The sequence below is a fragment of the Achroia grisella genome, unplaced genomic scaffold, assembly GCF_030625045.1.
Source record: "Achroia grisella isolate CSIRO2021 unplaced genomic scaffold, CSIRO_AGI_Agris_v1 utg770, whole genome shotgun sequence".
NCBI classification, from domain to species: Eukaryota; Metazoa; Arthropoda; class Insecta; order Lepidoptera; family Pyralidae; genus Achroia; species Achroia grisella.
This window is the reverse complement of record NW_026713016.1, coordinates 1,663,952-1,690,426: the sequence shown is the minus strand read 5'-3', so window position 1 is coordinate 1,690,426 and position 26,475 is coordinate 1,663,952. Positions and strand designations below refer to the sequence as shown.

At 31.5% G+C, this 26,475-nt stretch overlaps 1 protein-coding gene across 1 annotated transcript in view; it reads left to right on the top strand.

Annotated features, from left to right (window-relative positions):
• Nucleotides 1-12,822: 12,822 nt before the first annotated feature.
• Nucleotides 12,823-26,475, top strand: part of LOC131850548 (uncharacterized) — a 34,200-nt gene continuing 20,547 nt past the window's right edge. Inside the window, exon 1 of the mRNA XM_059200800.1 lies at nt 12,823-12,960. Within this exon, the coding sequence (XP_059056783.1) occupies nt 12,940-12,960 (21 nt within the window). The 5' untranslated portion in view covers nt 12,823-12,939. The remainder of the gene's footprint in view (nt 12,961-26,475) is intronic.

The following is a 26,475-nucleotide window of genomic DNA, read 5'->3' as shown; positions in this document are numbered from 1 at the left end:
TGTGAAAGTCTAACCGTCTTTATCGTTACCTTAACCGCGTGGAAGTCAACCTGGAGGTACATTGCTAGCAGTGATTAGTCAACATTACTAACAAGATTGTTAATGATTCATGATACAATCTCCCTGTATGTAGATTGTATGAGGTCGAACATAAGTTATCCTTAATATAAAAATACATATTCATTTTTAGGTAGGTCACAGTCATTGTTGAATAACTTGAGTAATAAAACAAGTAGTCACAGTAGCATCATATATCACTAAGTTTACCAACTTTGGTAAAAAACAAGTTAACCAAAAAAATTACGCATCTATAATATGTCGAGTCATAAGGCGTTTGTGGCCCGAATTCCCACCATCATGCTGATCACCTTATTGAAGGAGGACTACACACCACACCACTTCGACACCTTATCGAAGGGTGGTGTATCGGCGCTACCGTAACAGATTGCCGTCATCAGTACCGTGACCACACAAAAATTCGGTTTTTTAATTAATGCAGCGAAGTCGCAAGCTATCATTGCCGGCAGTCACCACTTCATATTAAGCTTACGATCTGTGCACGTTCCTAACATTGTCTTAGACGGCAATCATATTCATTTCTCTCCCACCGTCAAGAATAATAATCATGGATCAGACTTTATCTTGGGGACCTCACAGAAATAAAATAAGCCGTAGATTATTTTCATCTCTTCATTCTCTCAGACGCCTGCAGTTATACAAACAAACAATTTATATTTATTTTTTCTATAAATTTTAATATCATTAATTTGTATGTTAATCTGTAAGGTATTTATAATATAGGCCATTAATAGCCTGACTTAAATAAGTAAATAAAAATATGGGTCTTATATAAATGAACAAATAATAATAACATCAGAACAATTCACACAGCGCCATTTAGACCCAAATTAACTTAGCTAAGCTTGTGTTATGGGTACTACATAACAGATACAAATATACAGATAATATATTTTTTTTCGTAATACATACATATTATACATAGAAAACTTAGCCTAGTTCCAAGCTAAGCAGAACTTGTATTATGGGTACTAGATAATTAATAGATATACTTAAATATTTTTTTTGTAATATACATAGACAAACACCCAGACCAATATAAACGACCATACTCAAGAATACAAATGTTTGTGCAGTGCGAGGAATCGAACCCGCAACTATCACATGTGAAGCGGTGTGTTGAACCGCTGGACCTCCGAGGCGTCAAAATGACAAATATAAATAATAAAATGATATACCGTCATAACTGTCATCAAGGATCGGACAGTCAGAGCCGTTATCAACGGACGCCGTCGTGGTGAACAGATCGGTGATATATGGCCACAGGTATAATTAAATTATTATAGTTTTGATATGCTACAATAATACAACTTCCTTTTCTTCGAAAATAAAAAAGTAATCAGCCCTGACAGGAAACTGGGTAAAAGCGAGCGACTCAGACGGGAAGCGCTCTCGCCTTTGGAGATTTAGCACGTGTGTTTTTCCATACATAATGCAAGATGATTTCAGCGAGTTGGAATAATGATAAACAGTTCTTGTGATTAGATACGCTTTTTGTTCTCATTATATCGTGTGTTGTGTATACTCTGACTAATCAGTTGTAACGCCAAATAGACTGACAGAGAGACACGAGTTCGAAATTATAATATATGAAATCACGATGGGTTTATCCATTGAGCATCATCCATTAATGTCTGGCAGCGTAAAACATCAGTATAGGTGGGTGGGTATTACATCCATACAAGAAAGAAATGCCAATGTAATCTAATCACATATATTTTTCATGTAATAATATACGATATTTATTGAAAAAAAAAATGAATACTAATAATATGAATGGAATAAGGAAATGTTATTATTATTATTATTTATAATTTATTATAATAATATTATAAATGCGAAAGTTTGTGGATGTTTGTTACTCTTTCACGCAAAAACTACTGAACGGATTTTGATGAAACTTTACAGTAATATAGCTTATTCGTCAGAATAACACATGGGCTATATTTTTTATTGAAATTTTATGCGAGTGAAACCGTAGGCAAGGCTAGATATTATATATAGTAATGAATTCATTTTATTAATATCTAGATTTAATATCTTTGTAATATTGGACCTAAAATATATATGATAGTCTATATTACACTTGCAACTTAAGTTGTACATGAATATTAAAACGAATATGAGAAAGAATGTAAATAATAAGCACGTGCTTTTCTCATCTTCCGTCCAACCTAACGCTGTGAATTAGTTGGTAATAAACCGACAATGGTAGTGCACGTGTGTTGGACAGATATAAACAGAATAATCTAATATATATATAGCGTGGAGGTCACCCTGACATGGTACATTGCTAGTAGTGGAGTCATGAGTCCACATTACCAACAATCCTCTTTCCCCACATTGCAGCATTATTAGAACAAGAAAACCCTAAAACCGGGGATAAATTGGGGATAAATTCGTAACATACATTTTTCTTTTTTTTATACCACTACGGTGGAAAACAAGCATGCGTCCCACCGGATAGTAAATGGTTTTCGTAGCCTATGGACATCTGATACATCAGGGGTGTTACCAGGGGGTGCCTTGTCGACCCTTAAGAAACCTTATTATCCTTCTTGATCCCCATGTTGTATTCTCGTGAGAAAACCTCGGCAGATAGTTCATTCCGTATTTAAGTGTACCTGGGAGGAAGCTCCTCTGAAACCACACTATCCGAGACTACTTAGGTTCTAGCGTGTGGGGATGAATTCCCTGTTAATCTTTCACGGAAAACTATATTGAAATTTTATGAAACTTTACATTAATATAGCTTATATATCAGAATTTCACATAGTCTATAAATTTTATGCGGATGAAACACACTAGTAATACACATATGTTTATCCATGGTAGGGAAATGTTTATTTTCTGTCTAGTTGCGTGAAATCATTTAATCACTGGGAAATTTTATTATAAACAAATTTCATTGCTTTTTACACAGTAGTAAACAAATTAACACACATGAAGATTATCCTGTTTATATTAAGTTTTGATGGGCTAATAAAAGACGTCGCCACTTGTACTGAGGCAACGATTATTTATCGTTTTATTTATTTTATAAATATGGACGGAACTTTAATAAACGTATGTAGGTACTATGTTTTCGCGATATTTGTTTCGCCTTCTTCAGTCCGTTATAGAGATTAAGTTAATTAATAAAAAGAAGTAATTTTAAAATATTAGTACAAAATGAATTTCACTTTCATGTTCATCGATATTTAGGTACCACTGAACATTTCCACAGATTAATCATTATTAATTTGTAACCCCGAGACTTTGTAGGGGAAGATGGGGGAATTATGGACGCGGGGTAAATACGGACTAACATATATCTGTTCAATCCTAACCTTCCGCGCCCTGCTGCCATGATCACGCGTTACATTTCCCCATCTTTAATGCCTACCAAATATTTCTGATAGAAGGCTACGCCCACATATTTCTGTTAATTTTGATCTAATTTTTGGAATTTACTATTGAGTGTTATTCATAAAGAATGAGTGTCAGAAAAAAGTCATATATTCTGTCGATTGCTATGTTAATGGGGAGTAAATAGCACAATCGTTTGTCTTGATAATTTTTTTTAACCTAAAAATTTTGCTAATTTATTTTTCGTAATACGGACGACGTATATCAGGAAATATCTCAACGAATTTCGGGAAACATTCATAACTAGAGCAAAAAAAAAAAAAAAAGAAAGAGACAGTGAAAAAAAGGAAGTGGAAGAGAAGGAACCTGGAACAAAAAAATGTCTACAAATAGAAAATCAAAAAACACAAGAGGAAATTGACGAAAGAGTGTAAGAAACTTAAACAATTCTCAATGTTATAAAGAAAATAATTAATATATTTGCATTTATTACCAGGAAAAGTATTGTGAACCAAGACCAAAAAGTTTCTGTGTTTAAAATATAAAAATTGAGCACATTCAGAATTGCAGTGCTGAGTCTTCTTCAAGAGACTATATTTTTAATTTTGAAAATGAAATGAGACCTCGTTTGAACATGGGATGTTGTTCGCAATTAACCCAGCACTTGTCCCTATTTATCCCAAGGGTTAAGGGTAAATACGGACATCTACATTTTTGTTTTTTATTGAAATTTAATATATGTTGAATTATCTTAAAATAATTAATGTTGATTTTATAGGTACATAACTATAGTTTAAAAATGAGTAAAGACATACTGATTATTATGCATTTTATTTGTAATGCCGCTTAAGTGTCCGAATTCCCCCATCTTCCCCTACGTGTCGTTTCTACAATACAACAGGGTGTTGAAATATATTGAATTATATTGAAACAGAACGAATAAACATTGATTGTCGCTGGTTTGTTATAAATTTATAATATATATAATTCTTTTTTTATTTCGGTGACAAAGTTTAGCGATTTTATTTAAAAAAAAGCATTTTGTGACACGGCTAGTCTAATGTTCATTTATGATTAGAGAATGATTAGTTTTTCAAATTATTCGAAACGTTATTAATTTGACACGCAATTTTCTTGGGAACAGTTAAAAAATATACGAATATGACACAACATCAACAATTTCAGATATGAAATTGTTGATCTTGTATCACTCCCGTCAAAATCGGTAAGACGGGTAACAGCTGAAGCAGTTTCAGAGATTAATAAGAACAAACAGGCAGACAATATTTTTTTTTGTTATTTTTATTTACATTTAGTGAGAAGCTGTTAATTTGAAATTAAAACAGACACTTTACTTTTATTTATTTTTATAGATGATATAATAAAATTTAATTATGGTGAAGGCGTTGCGTAGAAAAATGCCCGATTATGTCATTATAATGTGAAGATAAAGTCGTGAACTAAAAAAGTGTCCTCACCTGACACTTTTGTAATAGGATAAACGTTATCCATTTTGAGTCTTATGTCTGTATACAGTAAGCTTCATGCTATTGTGGCGAATTAGCTAGGTATTTGTTGTGTACATGCACTGTTTACATACAAAATTGTCTACATTACGATTATTGCACGCAGTATTATCACATAGCTCATGTGTACATTTTTCTGATGTAACAATTTTGCACATATTCGGTTTGATGAATCCTTAGTTCTTTAGATAATGTATTAGATAGAGATATAATTTGTACCGTTCAGTTTCAATCTGTTCATCAGTCTACCTCTATCATTTCATTGTCAGTATTAACACACTATTTTACATATTCATACAAATAAATAAAATTGAAGCGTCTGTTTGCAATTCAAAATTAACAGCTTTTCACTAAATAAATACGAAAGCATATACGATATTTACATAAAAAAATATTTAAAAACAATTTTTCTGGCTGTCTATTTGTTCTCGCTAATCTCTGAAACGAATAGATGGATTTTGAATGGACTTTCATTCATATATAGCTAATGTTATAAAGAGTAATTTAGGATATCTTTATTTTAAAAATCTTATTTATTTTTATTAAAAATGGTTTAATTCGAAGTCGCAGGTAACACTTATTAAGTTAACAAGCTGGTAATCGTGCCTTCGACAACACATGAAACAAAATGTAAAAGACACCATATATTTTCTCGATTTTAAAAATGCTCGATTTTAAAAATGCCATACTTTTTCTACTGAGAGTCTTCCAAAATTACTTTCAACCATTTTCTAGTACCATGGCTGCCAGTAATGGTCCTATTAATTTTACATTACATTTACCTATTAGTAATTTATATATATTTTAATACTATAAATAAATATAACCAGGTCCATTAATGGAGTAGAGGAATTCAAATTCCCACCGTATGAGTATGTATAGTTTAAGGAAATTACGGTGTGCTGGCATTACGTAATTAGAATGCCCACATAAAGGTTTTTCTTTCTATGGATGATAATGGAATGGTGCACCCGCCTGCGCTAATGGTTTACGCTGGCGGGCACTAGTGAGGATGATAAAATAAACATGAGGTCAGATCAGTTAGCCCGTCGTGACAAATTCCCCTGGAACGTTTATCACGATGGTTTCCAGGGGGAACCGCGTGGAGGTCCACCTGATATGGTACATTGCAGTAATGGGGTCATGAGTCCACATTACTAACAATCTCCTTCCCCCCGCTGTTAGACGGTTTCGGTGTATTATATAACAATTTAACCAAGTGAATCAGGGAGGGGTAGTGTTAATTTAATTTATACAAATTTCACAGACGTATGAACACCCGTGCGAAGGCGGGGCGAGTTATTAGTATTGAATAAAACGGATATTATAACCAATCTTAACTACCGGTGATAGACAGCGGATATTGAACTAAAACCTGTACTCAATAGATAATGTTTTCAATTTTTGTAATACGCAAGAAAAACATATCGGATGTTGAAGATATTGAATGACGTTGATTGACGTTTGATAACTGTTTTTATGATTAAGGTCAGAGGTTATTGACTCATGTTTAATCTGATTTATTAATTACTGAATACTACTACTCGATTCGTCTTTACATCTCTGTACTAATGAAGAAATAGAGACGATCATACCTTTACAGTTCTTTTGTATGGAGATTTTATAACTTAAATTTTTCATTTATTGTACAATTATAAAAAAATATTAATGAGGTACATTTTGTAACTATTCGTAAATAACTAATTCGGTTAGATAATGTATAATTATTCTGACTATATTTAATTGTTTATAAATGTTTATTAATTAAATAAAATAATGTTTATTGTTTCATATTTCAGTATATGTTTTATATACTACTAGCTTACCACCCCGGGTTCATACGGGTGTACATGTATTATACATACATATAAACCTTCCTCTTGAATCACTCTATGTATTATAAAAACCGCTTCAAAATCTTCGTTCCTAGTTTTAAATATTTAAGCATACATAGGGACGGACAGACAGCGACAGCGACTTTGTTTTATACTATGTGATGATTACACTTCAGCGTGCTCAATTCCCACTTCGTCACCTCAATGCCTCATGCGTTCCGATTTTTTTAGATATTTTTGGCTAGATTTATATTGTTTGACTATACACATTACATTACATTACTTATATTCCATTACTCTTTAAAGAATTTATACAAATTTTGTATCAATTTTTCTTTCAATATACCAATTTTTGTCCGACCCCACAAAATAATAATTATTAATATATATTTAATCATTCTTGCATCAAACAATAATATGTTATGTTGTGATACCACAAGTAATTACAGTATGACGGCATTAGATATTTATCAAAACAACACAATGTTTGTTACGTTTTAACAATTGATATGACGGCCACGGTGGTCTAGCGGTTTAGCACACAGTTTTTACGTCCGATGGTCGCGGGTTCTCGCACGGCACAAAGATTCGTATTCATGAGTGTGATTGTTTATATCGGTCTGGGTGTTTTCTATGTATACACGAAAAAAATAAAATATCTATGTATTTGTATCTGACACAAATAACTTAAGCCGCAGCTAGCTTAACATTGGCTCTAGATAGCGCTGTGTGAATTGTCCTAAAAAAATCCTGTGTGAATTTACTTTGAAATACAGTATATGACATTAGATAAGAGACTTTAGTAGTAATTATATTATTAATATTTCTAATAAGCGTTCAGTTAAACAATACTTACTTAAACCTTTAAGAAAAAAGCTTATACTTTTATAAAAGGCCGGCAACACACTTGGAATAAGATGGGCGGCGGTAATCACGTACCATCAAGTGAGACACAAGCTCATTTGTATGATTGTCTGCCTGTCTTTTTCGTACCTTTTAACGACTAAACGGCTGGTAATGACATTTGAAATAAGGATTGATTGTTTTGCAGACGACGAAGTCGTGGGTTACAAATAGTATTATTAATGAATAAGATTATTTAACATTATATATCATACATTATATAACAATTATAGAACGGGCATGTTATGCGGAGGAGCGAGGACCATGTCTTAAAGAAAGGGTATAATACGAACCCTAAAGAATGAAGAAGACAGAAGAAGCCTAAAAAAATCGATGGATTGTGTGAAAGATGATATGAATAAAAAGAGAGTATGTTCTGATATGACTGCTGATAGAGGTCAATGGAAGAGAATGATATATGCGCCGACCAAAACCAATGTAATGATAGCGATGAAAAAGCAAGGCGATGATGAAGACATTATATAACTCTTAAAAATATACTAAGATTTTTTTTAAGTAGGTTGCACGTCAAGGATTTTCTGGTTATTTCAAATAATGCATTAGAAAGTATACTGAAGGAGACTTTAAACAAAGTCGTCTGTGTATTGACAAGTTAAGACAGATGATATATTATATCATCTGTCTAAACTTGTCAATAGGAATACTTCGGTATGAAAGGTGAGATAAGGTAGTGATTTTTTATACTACATAAATGACAAACAAGCCTAGCCTAGATAGCTCTAGTAGTAATACATACAACTCATACAGGCATGGCATCGTAATCCTCGGGAATAACAACCGTGGTCTTTGTAACTTTGTGACGTTCGTAACGCTATGTAACACTATATTATCTGTGGTAATACTATTCATGTTTGTACACTGACTATCAGCTTATCTATCAATTCAGTTACATAAAACACCAAAACTACACTACTGAAAAACGCGTAACATTTGCTAACCTTTTTGCATATGTACATAAGTAATGATTTTATATTTTTTACGAAAATAGCATTTCCACTGGGGACGACCCCAGACATAAGGCAGAAAGCGAAAGTGACCCTTTGACCCTAACACGTAATAATGTCTGCCAAGATCATTGAACAAGTAACTACGCTTCTTGACAGTATAGGTACTAGATATCACACGAGTAGACTAAAATATTTTTATTAAACAGATAAGTATTATATGCTATGCTATATATATTATATCTTTTATATATACAATTTTTGGCGTTCATAATACTAGTTGTAGTTACTACGCTTTAAAGAAACTAAGTAGTAATATAGTGGGTCGATGTGCGCAGCCCCTCAGACAACGTTTTGGAAATCATGGTTCTAGTTATAGGTACCAACTTCTTTCGTTTTGTAAGCAAAAAAAAAACTTTAGAGAGAAAAGTGAACACAATTTGATAAAATGATTGTAATGTATACTTAATATTAAAAAATACGAAAGTCTCTCTATTTGTTACTTTTTCAGAACTTATCGGCTGAAGCGATATTAATGAAATTTGACTTTAGGATAAATTAAAGGGACAGCAATAGGCTATTTTTTATCTCAAAAAAAAAACACTGTCGCTGTAAATGGTGTGTGTAATAAATTACTGTTATGTTATTTTACAATTTATTTTATCTTGTCATTATAATATAATATAATAACATATAATATTATTTATATTACATTATAATTTATCTACTACATATATAACGATACAATAAATTCATTTAATTTTTTCCTTTCAATGTTTTGTTCATACCACAGATAAGATAATACATGTATTCGTATTTAAACAAATTTATTTATTGGATTTTTAAATTAATTAATTATTCATACCTACAATAATTAAATACACGAAACACAACGAAACGGCTGAGAGGAATTTGAATAAATTTTAAAGTGAAGATAAATAAGTGAATTTTGAAGTGAGAATGGAAATAGGTTATCTTTTTAATCAAAAAATAATCATAAAGAGTGAAATAGGGAATGGATGTGTGCAGATGAAGTCGCAGGTAAAAGTTTGTATAATAAAATGTATAATAATACATAATGCGTAAATGTGTCTGACGTTTGACATGGAGATAGACTGTGCCTGGAGCATAGAAATATATGCTCTATGTTCTATCAAAAAGCGAATAATTAGACAAGTGTTATTAGGAGAAATTAAAAGAGATAAAGTAGAGAGGTATAGTTTTCGTGTAAATAATTTATATTAATTGCGTCATTTAATTTAGAATGCTTTAAACTTTGCAGAATTATTGTTTATAATTAATAATTGACAAATAAACAGTAACTCGAGTTAAGCCGAGTATGAGCTAGTTCATTAATTTAACTGGATTTATCTAAACAGATAAACATATAATCCTAGCCGATACCTGCAACTTCGCTTGCTTCTTTCGAAATAAAATACAGTTTGTGTCCGTCGTGGTGATACACTCTAATTTATCAAATTTAATCGAGATCCGTTCTACCGTGTAGTTGTAAAAAGGTAATAAACAGACAGAGAGATATAAATACTTTTGCTTAATTAGTATGAATTACTATAATATCAAAAATAATATATTATTTATTATTTTTTACATAGTATAAAATAAAGTCGCCGCCGCCTCTTCACTTATATCATTTAAATTATGCAACAGATTTTAATGCAGTTTTCAGCAATAGATAGAGCGATTTAAGAGGAAGGTTATAAAACACTTGCGTGTTATAGTATGGAACAAGCCAAGAATTCTATGATTTAGCAAAGCTGGGATAGGTCACTAGTATTAATATAAATGAATAATGACCAGGGTTATTTATTATTAATATTTATAGTAAATAACCCTGGACAACTCACACAGCGCCAACTAGTTGCAATCTCAGTAGAGCTTGTGGGTAGGACAACAACACCAACAATTAATAGAAATACTAAAAGCTTTTCGTAAATACAAATACAATATATATAGAAAACACTCTGACCAATACAAACAATCATACTCTTAATATAAATATTTGTATCTTGCGCGGAATCGAACCCGCGACCATCGGATATAAGGCGGTGTGCTAAATCTCTAGACCACCGAAGCCATTAATAATATGTAATTAGATTATGACATTACCAATTAACTGTCTATTTGTATAAGGAAAATTCGAGTGCGATCCACTCTTGCGCAGTACACCGAAGCAAGAGGATACGGATACGGTTAGGTCATTCATATTAGCAACTTAACGCAATGCCACACGAATTAAATAATAAGTAGTTATTTTTTTCGCAATTGGAATGGAAAACAGGCTTACAGCCTGTTCGTAAGCGGTCACCTATATACTTGAACAGTACTACGCTCATCATAATGTCAAGTGACACTCGTGAAACTCTCTTTCACTGCTTAATCTGTATCCTATAACTGAAAATCAGCTTAAAAGGTAAGCTGTTCGAAGAATAAAATAGGTGAGATCATCACGTTATCATGTGACACTCGTGATACTATTAATGGGTTACTATTCTAGAGGACTAAGATGTGATGTCTCTTATCCTGTAATTTAACTGTCTAATGTGACTCTACAATCGAAACACAGCTTAAAAAGTAAACTGCTTGTCGAATGAAATAGGTGTGACTATTATGTTAACATGTGACACCCATGATACCATTAATGCTTTACCATTTCATAGGGCTAAGATGTCATGCTTCTTATCCTGTAATTTAACTATCTAATGTGACTCTACAACTGAAACACAGCTTAAAAAGTAAACTGCTGGCGAATTAAATAGGTGTGACCATTATGTTAACATGTGACACCCATGATACCATTAATGCTTTACCATTTCATAGGGCTAAGATGTCATGCTTCTTATCCTGTAATTTAACTGTCTAATGTGACTCTACAACCGAAACATAGCTTAAAAGGTAAACTGCTGGCGAATGAAATAGGTGTGACCATTATGTTAACATGTGACACCCATGATACTATTAATGATTTACCATTTCATAGGGCTAAGATGTCATGCTTCTTATCCTGTAATTTAACTGTCTAATGTGAATCTACAACCGAAACACAGCTTAAAAGGTAAACTGCTGTCGAATGAAATAGGTGTGACTATTATGTTAACATGTGACACCCATGATACCATTAATGCTTTACCATTTCATAGGGCTAAGATGTCATGCTTCTTATCCTGTAATTTAACTGTCTAATGTCATGCTGCTGACATAGGTGCATGTCGACTGAAATAGGTGAGACTGGGGGGAAGGGGATTGTTAGTAATGTGGACTGATGATCCCATTGCTAACAATGTACTATGTCAGGTCGACCTCCGCGTGGTTCCCCCTGGAAACCATCGTGATATTTTTTTTCATTTCCCGGTGAATTTGTCATATTTGGCTAACTGAACTGACTTCGTGTTCATCTTATCATCCTCCACTGGTGCCCCGCCAGCGTAAACCGTTAGCGCAGGCGGAGGCACCATTCCATTATCATCGTTTAAAAAAAAAATTGGTGAGACTGAGTTACTCACTGAGATTTTTTGTAGTATACCTCAAATTAACATTTTATTCTCTGGGTAATGCCTTCCAAATTGAAAATTCTTATCTCTAATTGTAATCTATCTTCAATAACACATACCATAACTCTGCATTTACTTCAGCCACAAAGCAGCTTTTTTTGTAAGCTGAGTTTCAGTTTAAAGTTAACGACATTTAATCTAGGTTAACAGGAATGGCAGCCGACGAGCGATAGTATGATTACTCATAAGAACGTGATATCCGTCTTGCTGATTATACATATCTGTAGACCAAAATGACCACTTACCATCAGGTCACTTACTATCAGATATACTATCCCAATTACATAAAAACTAGACAATTAATTATAAAGCTTCCGAATAGGAACACAGTCAATCCCATTCAGTTCTGACTCAAATCTACCATTCAATTTTATATCCTAAATGCAGGTGCAATTGGATTCAAATTTGCAATAATAGACGTTCTAAATGACACCTCGATAACACCCGATGTTATGCGATAATACACAATCGCTGGAGCGGGGATTTGAAGCTTAAATAAAAGAAAACACAACTATCGCCGGTGAGAGTGACGCTGCAACCACCAAAGACGCACGCTCCGTCCGCGCTAGAAAGTCGACGTAAATTCGGTGGACACGTTCGTAACTCGTTCGCGTTTTGGGACGGGAACCTGTCGATATATGTGTTGTCGATAGTGAGAAAGTGGCCTGTGTCAGTGCAAGTGTTAAGTGACTTTCGCTCTTACTGTTTGTGCAGGATGAACGTTTACAGTATGAAGGTGGGTGCTAATTGTTATATAAAGATTCCTCGATTAACAATAGTCAAATGCAATTTCTATTTTTTTAGTAATTTATTCTTTGATATGCAAAGCTTTGGTATAAAAAAACTAAAGAGTGATAGGTATTCAATGTATTTAAAATTATCAATCATATAAGTATATATTTATGTGATCCGGCACGCAAGAAAAACTTTCTCTTACTTTAGATAAACATATTATAATATCATATAAACTCACGGAAGTATTTACATATAGAATATATAGAGTTCGTACTCTATATACTCTAGAAGAAGACATTTTGTTTTAGTTTCTTAATAATAAAGTAATATGCAACTTGAAAGTTCAAAATTATAGTCTACATATATTGAGTTTGCATTTTACTAATAACGAGACCTCAATACATGAAATTATTTAATTATAGTCTTATTCAGTTAAAAAAAATGAGTGCCTATTGTATTGTAATTATCATAGAGTTTGATATATTATTAAAAAGTTATCTACATAACATCTTAGAAACTTTTATATATCCTGTTTGCCAAGTGCGGAACATTTCATTTCCCGCTCGCGTGTGAATATTATGAAATCCATTCTTATTGGTTATATTTATAAAGCTAAAGACCTTATTTTTTATATTTGGAAATCGTACTCTAATTGATTTTCTTCAGTACTTAGTATGATGTACATATATATAAAATATATCCATAGGTGGTTACAAACCTTTCGCCATCACAAGTTATAATGTATGTAATCAGAGGACTAGTATTTCTTACCAGTAATGTACCTATTTAGTAAAACCACGCAGTCCATTCTGAAATACATTATACTTTATTCTTTGGGAATTTTCTACGATGATGGGATAAGTGACCTGAGTTTATTCTCACCTTATCATCTTCTACTGATTCCCCGCCAGCGCTGACGGATGCACTATTTTAAATTCATGTATAAAAATATATATCTACAATATGAGGTATCGCACGTTGTATTGGCAGACTTTTGGCATATTATAAAAAAGTAATAAATGAGAAACTCGCAGTAGTTAGCAAACACATATTGTGTAGTAATTTCAATACCTTGGGTTTGTTTTTTTTATTTATTTGCAATGGGTCTGAAACTCTTAAGAATTATTAATTAACACGTGTATCAACCCCACATCTGACTTATTATATTGCTATATGCAAATGTTTAGATGTTTACATTAGTTATATTTTCTTAGTGCATTTTAACATTAAGACATTACAAGATATTAAAATTGTAATAAAAATATTAAAAAAATACAGAGTTTAAATCATGAAAATTAAAAAAGATACATTGGTATACATTGCTAACTCCTAATGAATCAACCGATATACATGTATCATCTTTTTCTAAGGACATTATAAAAAAATGTAATAACATATGTAAATAATAACGTAGCCAAAAAATATATAAAATTTAACCATGTATTTCTAAGGTAGTTATAAAAAATGAGATATAGTAAAAGATTATAAGAAGAAGATAAGAAGAAGATATTAAGAGAAGAATATATTTAAATAAAGAAACTTTTCCATTTATACATTTTCTTTATCTCCACAATGAATTTGATGGTATATATGATAAAGATTTATTGCTATGACAATTATTGTATGCAATGAAAATAAAAGCAAGTTTCACTAAAGAACAATACAATACATAAGTTGGTGTGAATTAATTATAAAAACGTTACGCGAAATTATCTTAATAGCTGTGCATTGTTTGGGAAAGACATACGTTTTTATCAAAGTATATATTTTTTTTATATCAGTTTAAGTAGTAGGTAGCTAATATTTCAATATGGAAATTATATACTTTTTTTAGCTATAAATAAATGTTAAATCTATTTATAAAATATTCTCATTTAAATTCTGAATATATGTAAATTTTTAAAATAAGTTTGGTTGGTCATGGAAATTTCTTATATTTTTGGAAATATTAATTCGATGTATGTACTTTTAGAAAGTTTATACTAAATATAGATTACATATGGCTTTCTACTTACCTCCTATTTATAAAAAATAATAGTACACGTTTCAATATATCAAAAACCATATCAATATTTCTTAAATCACTACAAACGTACATCTTGACGAATTCATTGTTAAATCTTTGTGGAAGTTAAATATTTGTAAATTAATACAAAAATTAAAACTAAATATTCTATTACACTAACAAAAAGGCAAATTTTATTTAAAGAATTTCCTCCAATACATTAAATCTGTATGATCAATATTCAATAAGATCATATTAAATGGGAATTCAATAAGGTTCGTCAAAAGACTATGCAAGACTCTTGACAGTCAATGACAAGCTTTCCCCAAAATATAGATATAGTACTGAAAAGTTCTGAATAATAGTTGAAATACATTGAATTCCTTTAATATTCATATGCCGCTGAAAACATTTTTCGCCATCTCATCCATTATTCAATACGCTAGTTTTGTTTGACATACAAAATTCCAACAACTGACATACATACACGTTGTTAAACCTGACGCGTTACATTTGTTATAAGTATTATAACATGGCCGTTGACACGGCTACTAGCAACGTAATGACGATTGAAAGTGAATCCGTTTTGCTTTCTGAATGCCACCGTGTGTCTAAATTATAAACATTTGACGTATCTATTGATATTGCGTTATAGTGTACGACGGTTATCGATAGAAAGTTGCCCTGCCCTATAGATTTTTATAATATTGGACAATAATATAAAGATATTATTTTATTCTATTAGACAGAGCAAAGACACCCTTTTTACCCCTCTTCTTAAGAGAAGAGGGGTAAAAGGGAGATAAGTCTCTTAGCAACATAATGATTGAGATAGACTATGTATTAGTCTATCTCGGACATTAAGTTACAAATATGTACATGTACGGCCACATACTTATAAAATTATAAACTAAGAAAGAAGCACTGGTAGAAAATACCAGGAGTAGTACATTCATAAACCCTAATAACGGACAACTCGAATCAAAACTTACAGTAGTAATTCAGACTAATGCTATTAAGTATAAACAATATACATATGCATCACGACTAGCATAGTGAGTTCGAACATTGTTTATATGTAAATTATATAAACAATTGTCAGTCACTCAGGCCTAGCTTAACAAAAATTTGCAGATTTTTCCAAATTGAAGAGGCTACAAATACACGTCCTATGTGGTTGTAGCCCACTCATGCATAAATAAGAAGATAAAAACCATCGCTTCTAAGAAGTCCTTCAATTCTTCCCTAAAGGACCCAGGCAGCGAGCTCTATAAAACCATAATAAAAATCATTAGGTTGAAGTGCAACAAGACTAAGCTAATACCCCAAATCCATTAATAAGAAAAGCTGTGTTTTGGTCGATTCGTCAGATATAGCAGTGAATTTACAGGAAAAAAGGCATGACATCTCTTTCCTCACGTATGGCAATACACGTGGAATAATACGAGCGTTAATTGATGACGTTATATCCGTATTCATGTAATATATGTCCTACATATTGCAACAAATATATATATATAAATAACAAACTTACACTCAACTTCAATGTTGATAATTATAATTAATGTTTTGTAATCAAAATTACATTTATATTTAGGTTGGCTTACATTTGTTTTTTATTTATTTCAAATAAAAGTGGGCACATTAAGTAACGCAAGCGTCTTCCCCTTCTAGGTTTATTATAACAAATTAATAGATTATATATCGATTATATATCGATAATTATACATAACAGCAAGGTACATAGTTAAATATTTTTGTTTGTGTACCACTAACCTAAATTAATGAAGATGTCTATTGTATATCTTCACGATCAGTTATATATTTACTTGTGAAAGGTTATTAAGATTATATAACATATTTACTTCATAATTATAACCATCAGTTGTTCTACTTAGTTATATACTTTTTTTTATTTTGTTATGAATGTAGGTGTACTCTATGATGAAATAGTAATAAATATGTAATAAATACTAATGCTTACTACATATACAGATGCCTGCGTTTCCGCGATTAGGTACATATTACATAGAAGAGTTACTCCACAGAAAGTTACTCCATGAAGCAACAAAGCGTACTAGTGTTTGTTGTTTGCAACATCTCTCAAAGGAGGCAGAACAGGACAGTCTTTTGTACATTGTCAGGTGCTAATACCTGTGGCACTGCAACCTGCATAACTCTATTGTGCCCGTCCTTTTTCAAAGTTCGCTATCTAGACCCGTCAATCTCAAGATTTGAAGAATGTTCTTAGGAGCGATGGTTTTTATATTCTCAGGATAGAGTGTATAAGTATACACTCTACAGGTTAGAGTGTATAAGTATACACTCTACAGGTTAGAGTGTATAAGTATACACTCTATCCTGAGAAGATAAAAACCATTGGAATTTCCAAAGGAGATATTTTGTTTATGCATGAAGGGGCTATAACTACATAGGATGTGTCAGTCCTTAGAGGCATATGAAGCATACAAAAGTCTTCCAGAGTACTGATGTTGTTATATTTAATAATAACCTGTAAAATTTCTCACAGTGCCATGTAGTTACCAACAAAACAATGTTTGTACTATGAATACAATCGAAAAACAACCAATGCAAATATAATGTATAATAGTTTTAAATGCATACGTAATATATATGTAAGAACATCTAAATCTATTGTACGGGATCCTATTGAACCCCGCTCGTTCAGAATCGGAAAGTCGTTATGTTAAACATCTAGACCATCCGGCAGTCAATAGTTATTTAATCTTTTTGTATTAGGATTCTTTATCTTTGTTGTTCTTATGTCCCTACAATTATACCAATAATATAACATACCCTTATTTGAACATTAATAATTTATATATTTTGAATATATGATACATGGGAAATTCCTTCTAAAAAATATTATGTTGTATATGCTCGCGGATGACAGATGCAGTTCTTAGTCTAACCCAACACTTAACTTATTTATTAGTGCATATCGTCACAAGATTAATATCACATGCCGGATGACAAGTGTAGAAAGAATTTGCTCTCTACGCTTTGAACGACTACTGGATTAATAATATCTACGTTTAAAATCAATGGAAATTTACCATTTGTTTCAGTAGCCGGATCCAAATAATTAAATTTTAAAACGTAATAACGATCTCATTATCAAGCAGAAGTATTTTCGCACTTCTAACTCTTTATAGTGGCACTCAAACAGTAGGTGTAGTAACTGTAGGCAGATAGTGTAGGCAGGTTAAGATCGCAGTAATTTGTGGGGTATATTTGTGTTATTAACGTGCGTACCAATGTCTTTCTGTTTAATTATATTATACTATAACGAATTAATCAATTATAAGTGCACGATACTTACACGTTATTGTATATTAGCAGCCCACCCCATCATTGCATCAGTGTACATGTATTGTATAAACCTTTCTCTTGAATTACTCTAACTATTGCTAAAAACTAAACTACGCAACGGATTATAATGGATAATCCGTTGCGTAGTTTAAAAGATTTAAGCGAACAGACAGCGGAAACGGTTTCATTTTATACAAGTAAAGATATCAGTAACGAACTCTGAAACTTTTTTTAGGCTGTTCATTAAATATAAATAAAGGAAAAGGGTTGTAAGGGAGTTATGGTTGTATGGAAGTATTGTTATTTTTAAAGTTACAAGGATTACATTTATTTTTTACGTTGTTGATTAAATATGAATAAAGAAAAAGGGTTATAAGACAAAGATGAAAGATTATATGGAAATATCGTCACTTTCAAAGATTGAAGCTTGAAACTTATTCTTTACGTTAAAGAAAAAGATAGCGGGTTAAAAGATAAAAAGTCATCATTTTTAAAGCTAGAAGTCTTGAATTTTTTTTTTAGGCTGTTAGTCTGATTAGGCTTTTTTTATGATAGAGTTTTTATATATTCGTCATTTTTGAAGCTAGAACGATGAAACTCATTTTATTTGGGTTTTAATGGGTTAGATTGTTAAATATTTTTTCAGTATTTGATCAAGGTCGCCATATTACGCGGACGAAGTCGTGGGTACAGCTAGTTAATATATATTCATTAGTAATAGTAATTAGTAACTGACCCAGCAAACTCCGTTCCGTTTCAGAATTAAATAATATGTCAAAGATTTTTTGATGTTTCGTTACGCAATATATTTCTGAACGCACCCTGTTTGACTGATACAAACAGTTTGTATGGGAAAATAAAATTGTTATTTTTGCGATTTTCCGTGCAATTTCTTAAATTTTCTCATAACTTAAACTTTCTTTGGAGTTTAACAAATATTTCAAAATAAAAATCGGCCCAACCAGCCAGTTTTATCGATACCACGCGATACTGACGAATGTCATTTCTATTTATATATAACATATTGGATGCATTTTTTTGCTTACATTAGCAAGTTAACTACACTATGTTTAATAGCAGTCACTTAAACTGGAATGGAAAACGAAAGAAAGCTGACTTGATCATACTGAGATCCGGTTGTCACGGTGGGCATTTGGGTGCCTGATATTCCATTCATATTTTTTCATTACGCAATCGTACTGAAATGGTTGATCTGTTACCAAGCAAACTGTATAACGATAGAGTTATAATCTTTAAGTTTTTACTCCTTAATCGAAGCACCTAATAATGTGATAAACGATAATGTATGTATTTATAATTAATCTGACGAGATGTATTTGGATAATGAATTAATTTTTAAACTATTTTAAATTTTGCATGCATAAACCTACCTACCCAAAACATAATGGGATATTATCCTTACTTCCTTACTAATATTATAAATGCGAAAATAACTCTATCTGTCTGTTTGTCTGTCTCGCTTTCAAGCCAAAACTACAGAACCGATTTAAATTAAATTTGGTACACAGATAGTCTAGCACCTGAGAAAGGATATAGGCTACTACTACTGCTAGCTTTTAATCCGAAAAAAGGGTTAAAAGGGGAGATGACAGGTTATATAGAAGTATCGACAATGTACGATATTTAGTCGCAGGCACATGTGGCATTTAATAATTATAGCTCCTGTATTTTTATCGCAAAATAAATTGATATGATTTGAAGAAAAGTGCAGTAAACAGTGTTTTTTAGTTAATGGTGATGAAGTGTGCTAGTATATTATGAGCCTCTGATGTTGTTGATGTATGTATACATACACATATTCATACACATCGATATTGCCTGTAATTTTTTATCCTACACAATATAAAATGTACCAAAGCGTACTAACATTTAAAGTATACAGCGACAATTTAATTCATATAAAAAATATATTATAAAATCTTTATTGCACAAATAATACGTTGATTTAATTTAGAGACAATGTGAGCAAAGGACCTATATACAAATACCTGATGGGCTGATTAGGCAACAGCTAACAGAACGCACCTTTTTATATTTTCTATGTATTTTTATATACATCTTAAATGTCTTTTTTCTTTGTTCAAAAAATGAATAACAAAAATTGTTGCCACATTTTGAAAAACATCTTTACCAAAAGCGACTAAGTTTCTAATTTTACAGAAGGGCGGCTATTCCAAGGATTCAGAAGCTCTTAGTCTAAATACATAAAGAAACTGTTTTCTTTGCATTCTATGTAGATAAGTTAAAACTTAGTAACGTAATAAAGTAATTTAAAAGATTTTTGCGAAATAAAAAACCCACAGACCAACACTATTGTGGTACTTAAAATGTTTTGCACACGTAGTGAACCAATCGTCTTTGTACTAAAGGAAGCGATCATTATTCTAACACATAATTTCACGGCATACTGCACTTCTTGCTTTACATTACATGTAGTCATTTTTTACACGTTTCATATATAACGGATATCATTAAATGACCTCTTGGGGTTTCGTAATTCCGGCAAAAATCAAGCTATGATAACTAACTACTATAATTTTAGAAGCTTGTAATATATGTTACAAACTTCGATGGTAGGGGATATTAGTAATAAAGACTAGCTCAAATGATAAAAGTGTACTTATTGATAAGTACGTTACTGATCGGTCCAACTCTACTCTATCCTTTACGAATCGCAGTGGAAATGAAAAAAAGCAATAAAGAAAACCGTGAACAATTTTAACGACTCTTAAGATTTACCGATTGTCTTTTCTTTATGTAATATAGAATAGTAAAGAATCTAATGACCCACGTGATGTTAATGTACATAAATACTCCACTGCACTATGTGCCCACGGAACTTCGTGGAACCCGTCATGTCTTCCTAATCCGGACTATTTAAGCTAAACTTATGGAAGCTTCAGATAACATAGACATTTTTTCACCTACGTATAAAATATTTTTGATGTTACACTTATTAAATTTACCCTTACGTGAACGCAATAATTCTAACCTCAACGCCAAAAATGTCGTCTACGTCCTCAAAGTACATATCTGTATTCAAAATGTTACGTAGCATACAATAATACATTATTCAAAACGGTTCGCCGATTACAAAATACCAGTCCAATGATTCAATAAACAAAAAATACAATTGTGTCAACGTGCGTAACTGCTTTCTTTTTGTTATGTCCAAATTGAGTTTGAACGAGTCAAGTGCAGAAAGGCACGAATTTTTGAATGAAATTTATTGTTTACAAGCTGTGATCAAATCAAATCAAGTCAAAATATCTTTATTCGTGTAGGTCTGTTACAGACTTTTATGATATGTCAAATCTACTGTCAGTTCGGAATGCCTTCGAGATAGACTGACAAGAAACTCAGCTCGTAAAGATATAATGTACAGACCATTCGCGTATCGATAAGTACTAATTTATAAAAGAAAATATGTATATTTTACTAATACAAAATAGGTTATGAGAACAGAACAAGGTAATCTATAATATTATAATAACAATAGTATTTAGAAAAGATATTACCTAAGTAAATCTTTAATATTGTTATTTTTTATATTACGTAATTTGAATGGCAAACAAGGTGATGGTAAGTGGTAACTGTCGACTATAATGAATAGCACCATATTTCGGAGAACTAGGGTGTAAGTGTAAATATGCCGTAACCTTTCAACCAAAACACAACGTCCAAGCCAATATGCTTTGGTAGCTGAAATAGGTGATACAGACACTCACGTAGATGATTTTGTATAAAATCAACCTCACTTTTCGTAATTTTTTTTATAACTCTGACACAATTAACACAGCACCATCTAGTCCCACGGTAAGTATATGTTGTGTTATTGGTACTAGATAACTGATATAAATACTTAGTTTTTTTTATAAATACATACATAGATTACACCTATACCAATGCAAACAATCATACTCATGAATACAAATATATGCACCGTGCGAGGAATCGAACCCGCGACCGTCAGAAGTAAAGCGGTGTGCTAACTCGCTAGACCACCGAGGCCGTATCGAACTGATTGAACTCATAATTCGCACTCGCACTGAAAATTGCAGATAATACATAATAATGACCAACAGCCCGTTGCAGAAAGTTTTCCTGCGTTTTCCTTGAATACGAGTTAATGAGTAATTAACGCTAATGATTCATTAAAATAGACGTTGCAGTGAGATAGATTAAAAGTTACTATAATAATAGACTACGTAACATTGAATAATAATGAAAACAGTGAATGATGATTATGAGTGATGCTTCTGTCTAAAGTTTAGTTTTTATCTCTAACAGGAATCCAAAAGTTTGTGCCTACCAAAAATTTCATTGGTTTGTACAAAATATCTTACTAATATTATAAACGCTAAATTTTGTGAGTATAGAGATGGATAGATGCTTGTTATTCTTTTAGACAAAAACTACTTAACGGATTTTAATGAAAACTTACAGTATTATACATCAGAAAAATATATAAGCTGTTATTTAAAAAGATATTATGTAAATTGAGCGAAATATGATTCATGTCAAGTAAGTGTGATGCAGACGATGTTGCGGGAGTCAGCTAGTATATTATTACGTTTTTTTTTTTAATAATTTCATAATGTAAATACCTAGTAGGTTCATGATGTCATAAAAATAAACTGACTGAAATATGTTCATGTAATTAGGTTATTTTTTTATTCAAAGAATAAGAATCTTGTCTAAAACTAAGCATTGCTTCTATCATGGGTACCATAACAATAATTATGTAAACATCAGATAAAAAAATCCTTTCAGTTTTAACTTTTGCAGTAACTCTATGCAATTTTAAACATTTACGCTATACTATGTATGTACGTAAACTTAACCAGTGAAGTGTAGTGGCCTAACTGATTTAGATGAAAATATTATGAGTTCTGTCTGTCCGATACAAAAAAATATGTATTAATTTATACTTCTAATTGTCACTCCGGAGATGAAAACAACAATGAACTAACCATCAAAATAACCCGAGAGACTACACTATAGTGGGTTCACCCCCTGTTACGTTGTTTTCAAATGTACCGAGGAAAATGTGGGTATATCTAACTGGAATGCCAACCGTACGAGAATCCTCGAACAGGTGCGAGATTTTTTAAGAAAGAAGAATGTTATATTTCGTACAACATTGTACGAATTTTTAATTTAAAAAATCAGTCAAAATACAATGATGAACGAGGCTTGAGAAATAACTTGAGCCATTATATATTTTTTTCTATTTTATTTCTCGTACGAGACAATTTTTTTTAAACAATATATATTCACTACTACTACCGACTACTGACTACTACTACTGTCGACATTTGACAATTTCTCTGCTTATTCCATCTGAGCTACTAGTCGTAAGGTGTATTAGGTGTATTATTATTTAGGTATATTACTAAACTACGTATATTATTTACATTAACACTGATGATATCTGGTTTAATGTTAAAATGTTCTGGTTAAAATGCTAATTAAATAATAATTCATACGTAGGTAATAATCTCGTTGTATATGCAACTAAGTATTCAATAGGTACTTCCTTAGTAATCAGTGATTAGTGGCGAATAAACCATTTAAAAAGCCACAAACCATAGTTAATACCACCAAGGATAATAGAATGTGATACCTACCATGTTGGTGTATAATAGTCATTTCAGATAAAGTATAACAATGGTTTAAATGAAAAGAGAACATGCAACTTTATTCAAATATTATAAACGCATAAATATCTCTATACTTTTTACAAAATATGGTCTCGTTTAATATGGTGTTATACTTTAACATAAGCAAACAAATGTTAAAGTTTAACACCAATCTGAGTGAAGGACTGTATTTGTATTAATTTGGTAAATATAATTATGCAAAGACGGTTTTTCTTCTTTTATCTGCTTTACTTTTGTTAATGTTTTGTAAAAAAAAGAATGACAGTATACAATATATTTTTATGTAAAATAATAGGTAACAAAAAAACATAAATAATATATTTTTATATATTATTTATGTCTTTATGTGCATAGTGCACATCCAAATTGTGTGGAAAATATTTGGACAGTCACTCTCAATACAAATTAATGACGTACCGTTAAAAATAACCATGAAATTTCTCTAATCGGAAGATACCGGTTTATAGATTTAACAGTGAAACGAAACTAAACGATTTCTAACAATATTGAAAGCAATTTAAACGCAAGTTTTAATATGTCTTTCATTAATGTTGTGCACTTTTATAATCCTATTATATACATATATATATATTATGTATGTGTCTAGAGGGGCAACACAACTATTTTTAACAAACTGTAATATTTGTACGTGTATGTATATTTCCCAAGAGAGCTCGCAAACAAGTCAAAAGTGATATATAAAAAAGATATCAAAATAATACAATATTTATAAAAAAATTATGGACAAGGTGCCAGGAACAATATAGAAATTTGAAAATATTTCATTCTGATATTTCTTGTTTATTATGTTTATTATTAAGGATAGTTTTTGTAATAAATCACGTAAGAAACGCTGAGATGTATTTAGAAAAAACAGAGTTCTCAAGGTTTGAAGAATTATTAGGAAAACTAATATAGATTATTATATATATATATATTTTTTTTGCTTCTGTAAATCGAATGCAGCAAAAAAACTAACTAGGCATTAGTTATTTTTAAGCAATTTAAGGAGCGCCACTGGAGTATGATATATCCTATCAGTCAGAAATAAAGAAAGGTCAGTCAGCTGACCGTGACAAATTAACGACTCGAAAGTAATTGAAAATTCGAACAATTTTGAAATGATATAAACAGAGGATTATAGCACTACAAACTTGTTCATAATTTGTTTTTTTAAGTAAAATATACATTTAATTTATTAGTAAAATGTATGAAATATAATTAATTTCTTTCCCAAATTCTGACATTTCGGTCATTGTGCATGCAGTACCTACATAACTATAATCTATCCTTTAGTGATGGATTGGTACATTCCCCTGCGCGGCCAGCGGCATTTATATAGTTTTTACTTCACCAGCAAAGCATCTCCTAGAAGCGAAGTAGATTCCCGATATCTTTGTAGACTTCTCTGAGCGACCTCACTATTCCGAGTTTTATTAAATAATGTCTACCTAATTTTATATATTTTTAAATATCATAATACGCTTATTACATAAGTAAGACATTTGTATCTTCTATTTATCATCTAGTTTAACTTGAATACAATTACTCAGTACATTCACCTTTCAACTACTGTTATAATAACATCTATTATTAGAGTAAGTGTGTATCTAAATAAAAACCATTGCATAATGGATATTATACCACTATACCAAGTGCCTACATCTACCGCCTTTGGGATCATTCGCTTATTAACAGTAACCGCATCAGCGGCAGCGGTGTGGCAGCGTGAGTGACGTCACGCTGCGCGCGCGCATAAAAACTTTCGCTTTTCACTGCCAAGGCTCAGCTTACATGTGTTGGTGTTGCAGTTATATTTCCAGTTCATTGATCGAATTGTATATATTATATGACCTTCTCATGTGTGTTTGTACAATGATTATATATATAAGTATTATAGAAAAGATTTTCTACATATTGGAAAGGCAAAGAATTTGGAATAATTTTGTCATCATCAATCATTTGATTGTTAATTCTGTATATATTATTTGTATATTGTTGATTTAAGAATATTAAGACTGGAATTAGACAGTCATTTGAATAAATATAAAGTTTTTTTTAAATAACTTTGTGTTAATATGTACAGGATAATTAATACGATATTGCTAACAATTATGATAAATTTATGCTGATTCATATAAGACACGAGTGAGCATTGATATACAATACACGCATGCGAGCATTTATGTATAATGTCAATGTATAATACATGCAATGACTACATTATGCTATTCTGCATACATGCTGTCAATTAAAAGTATTTATGTCTAAGGTAATAACTGACCCATTAAATTTTTTTTTAATTGATGATGCGCTCTTATTTGTCCTTGCGTGGTGTTAAGGCTATATGCCTTGAGCCTAAAGATTTTTACTATTCGAATCTCTGTTGGACTTTGCGTGGTATATTTTAAATTTCTTTAATTCGTAAAAGTAATAGTAGTCGAGTAGCGTATTCAACTAATGAAACAAAGCGTTGTATATAATAAACATTAGT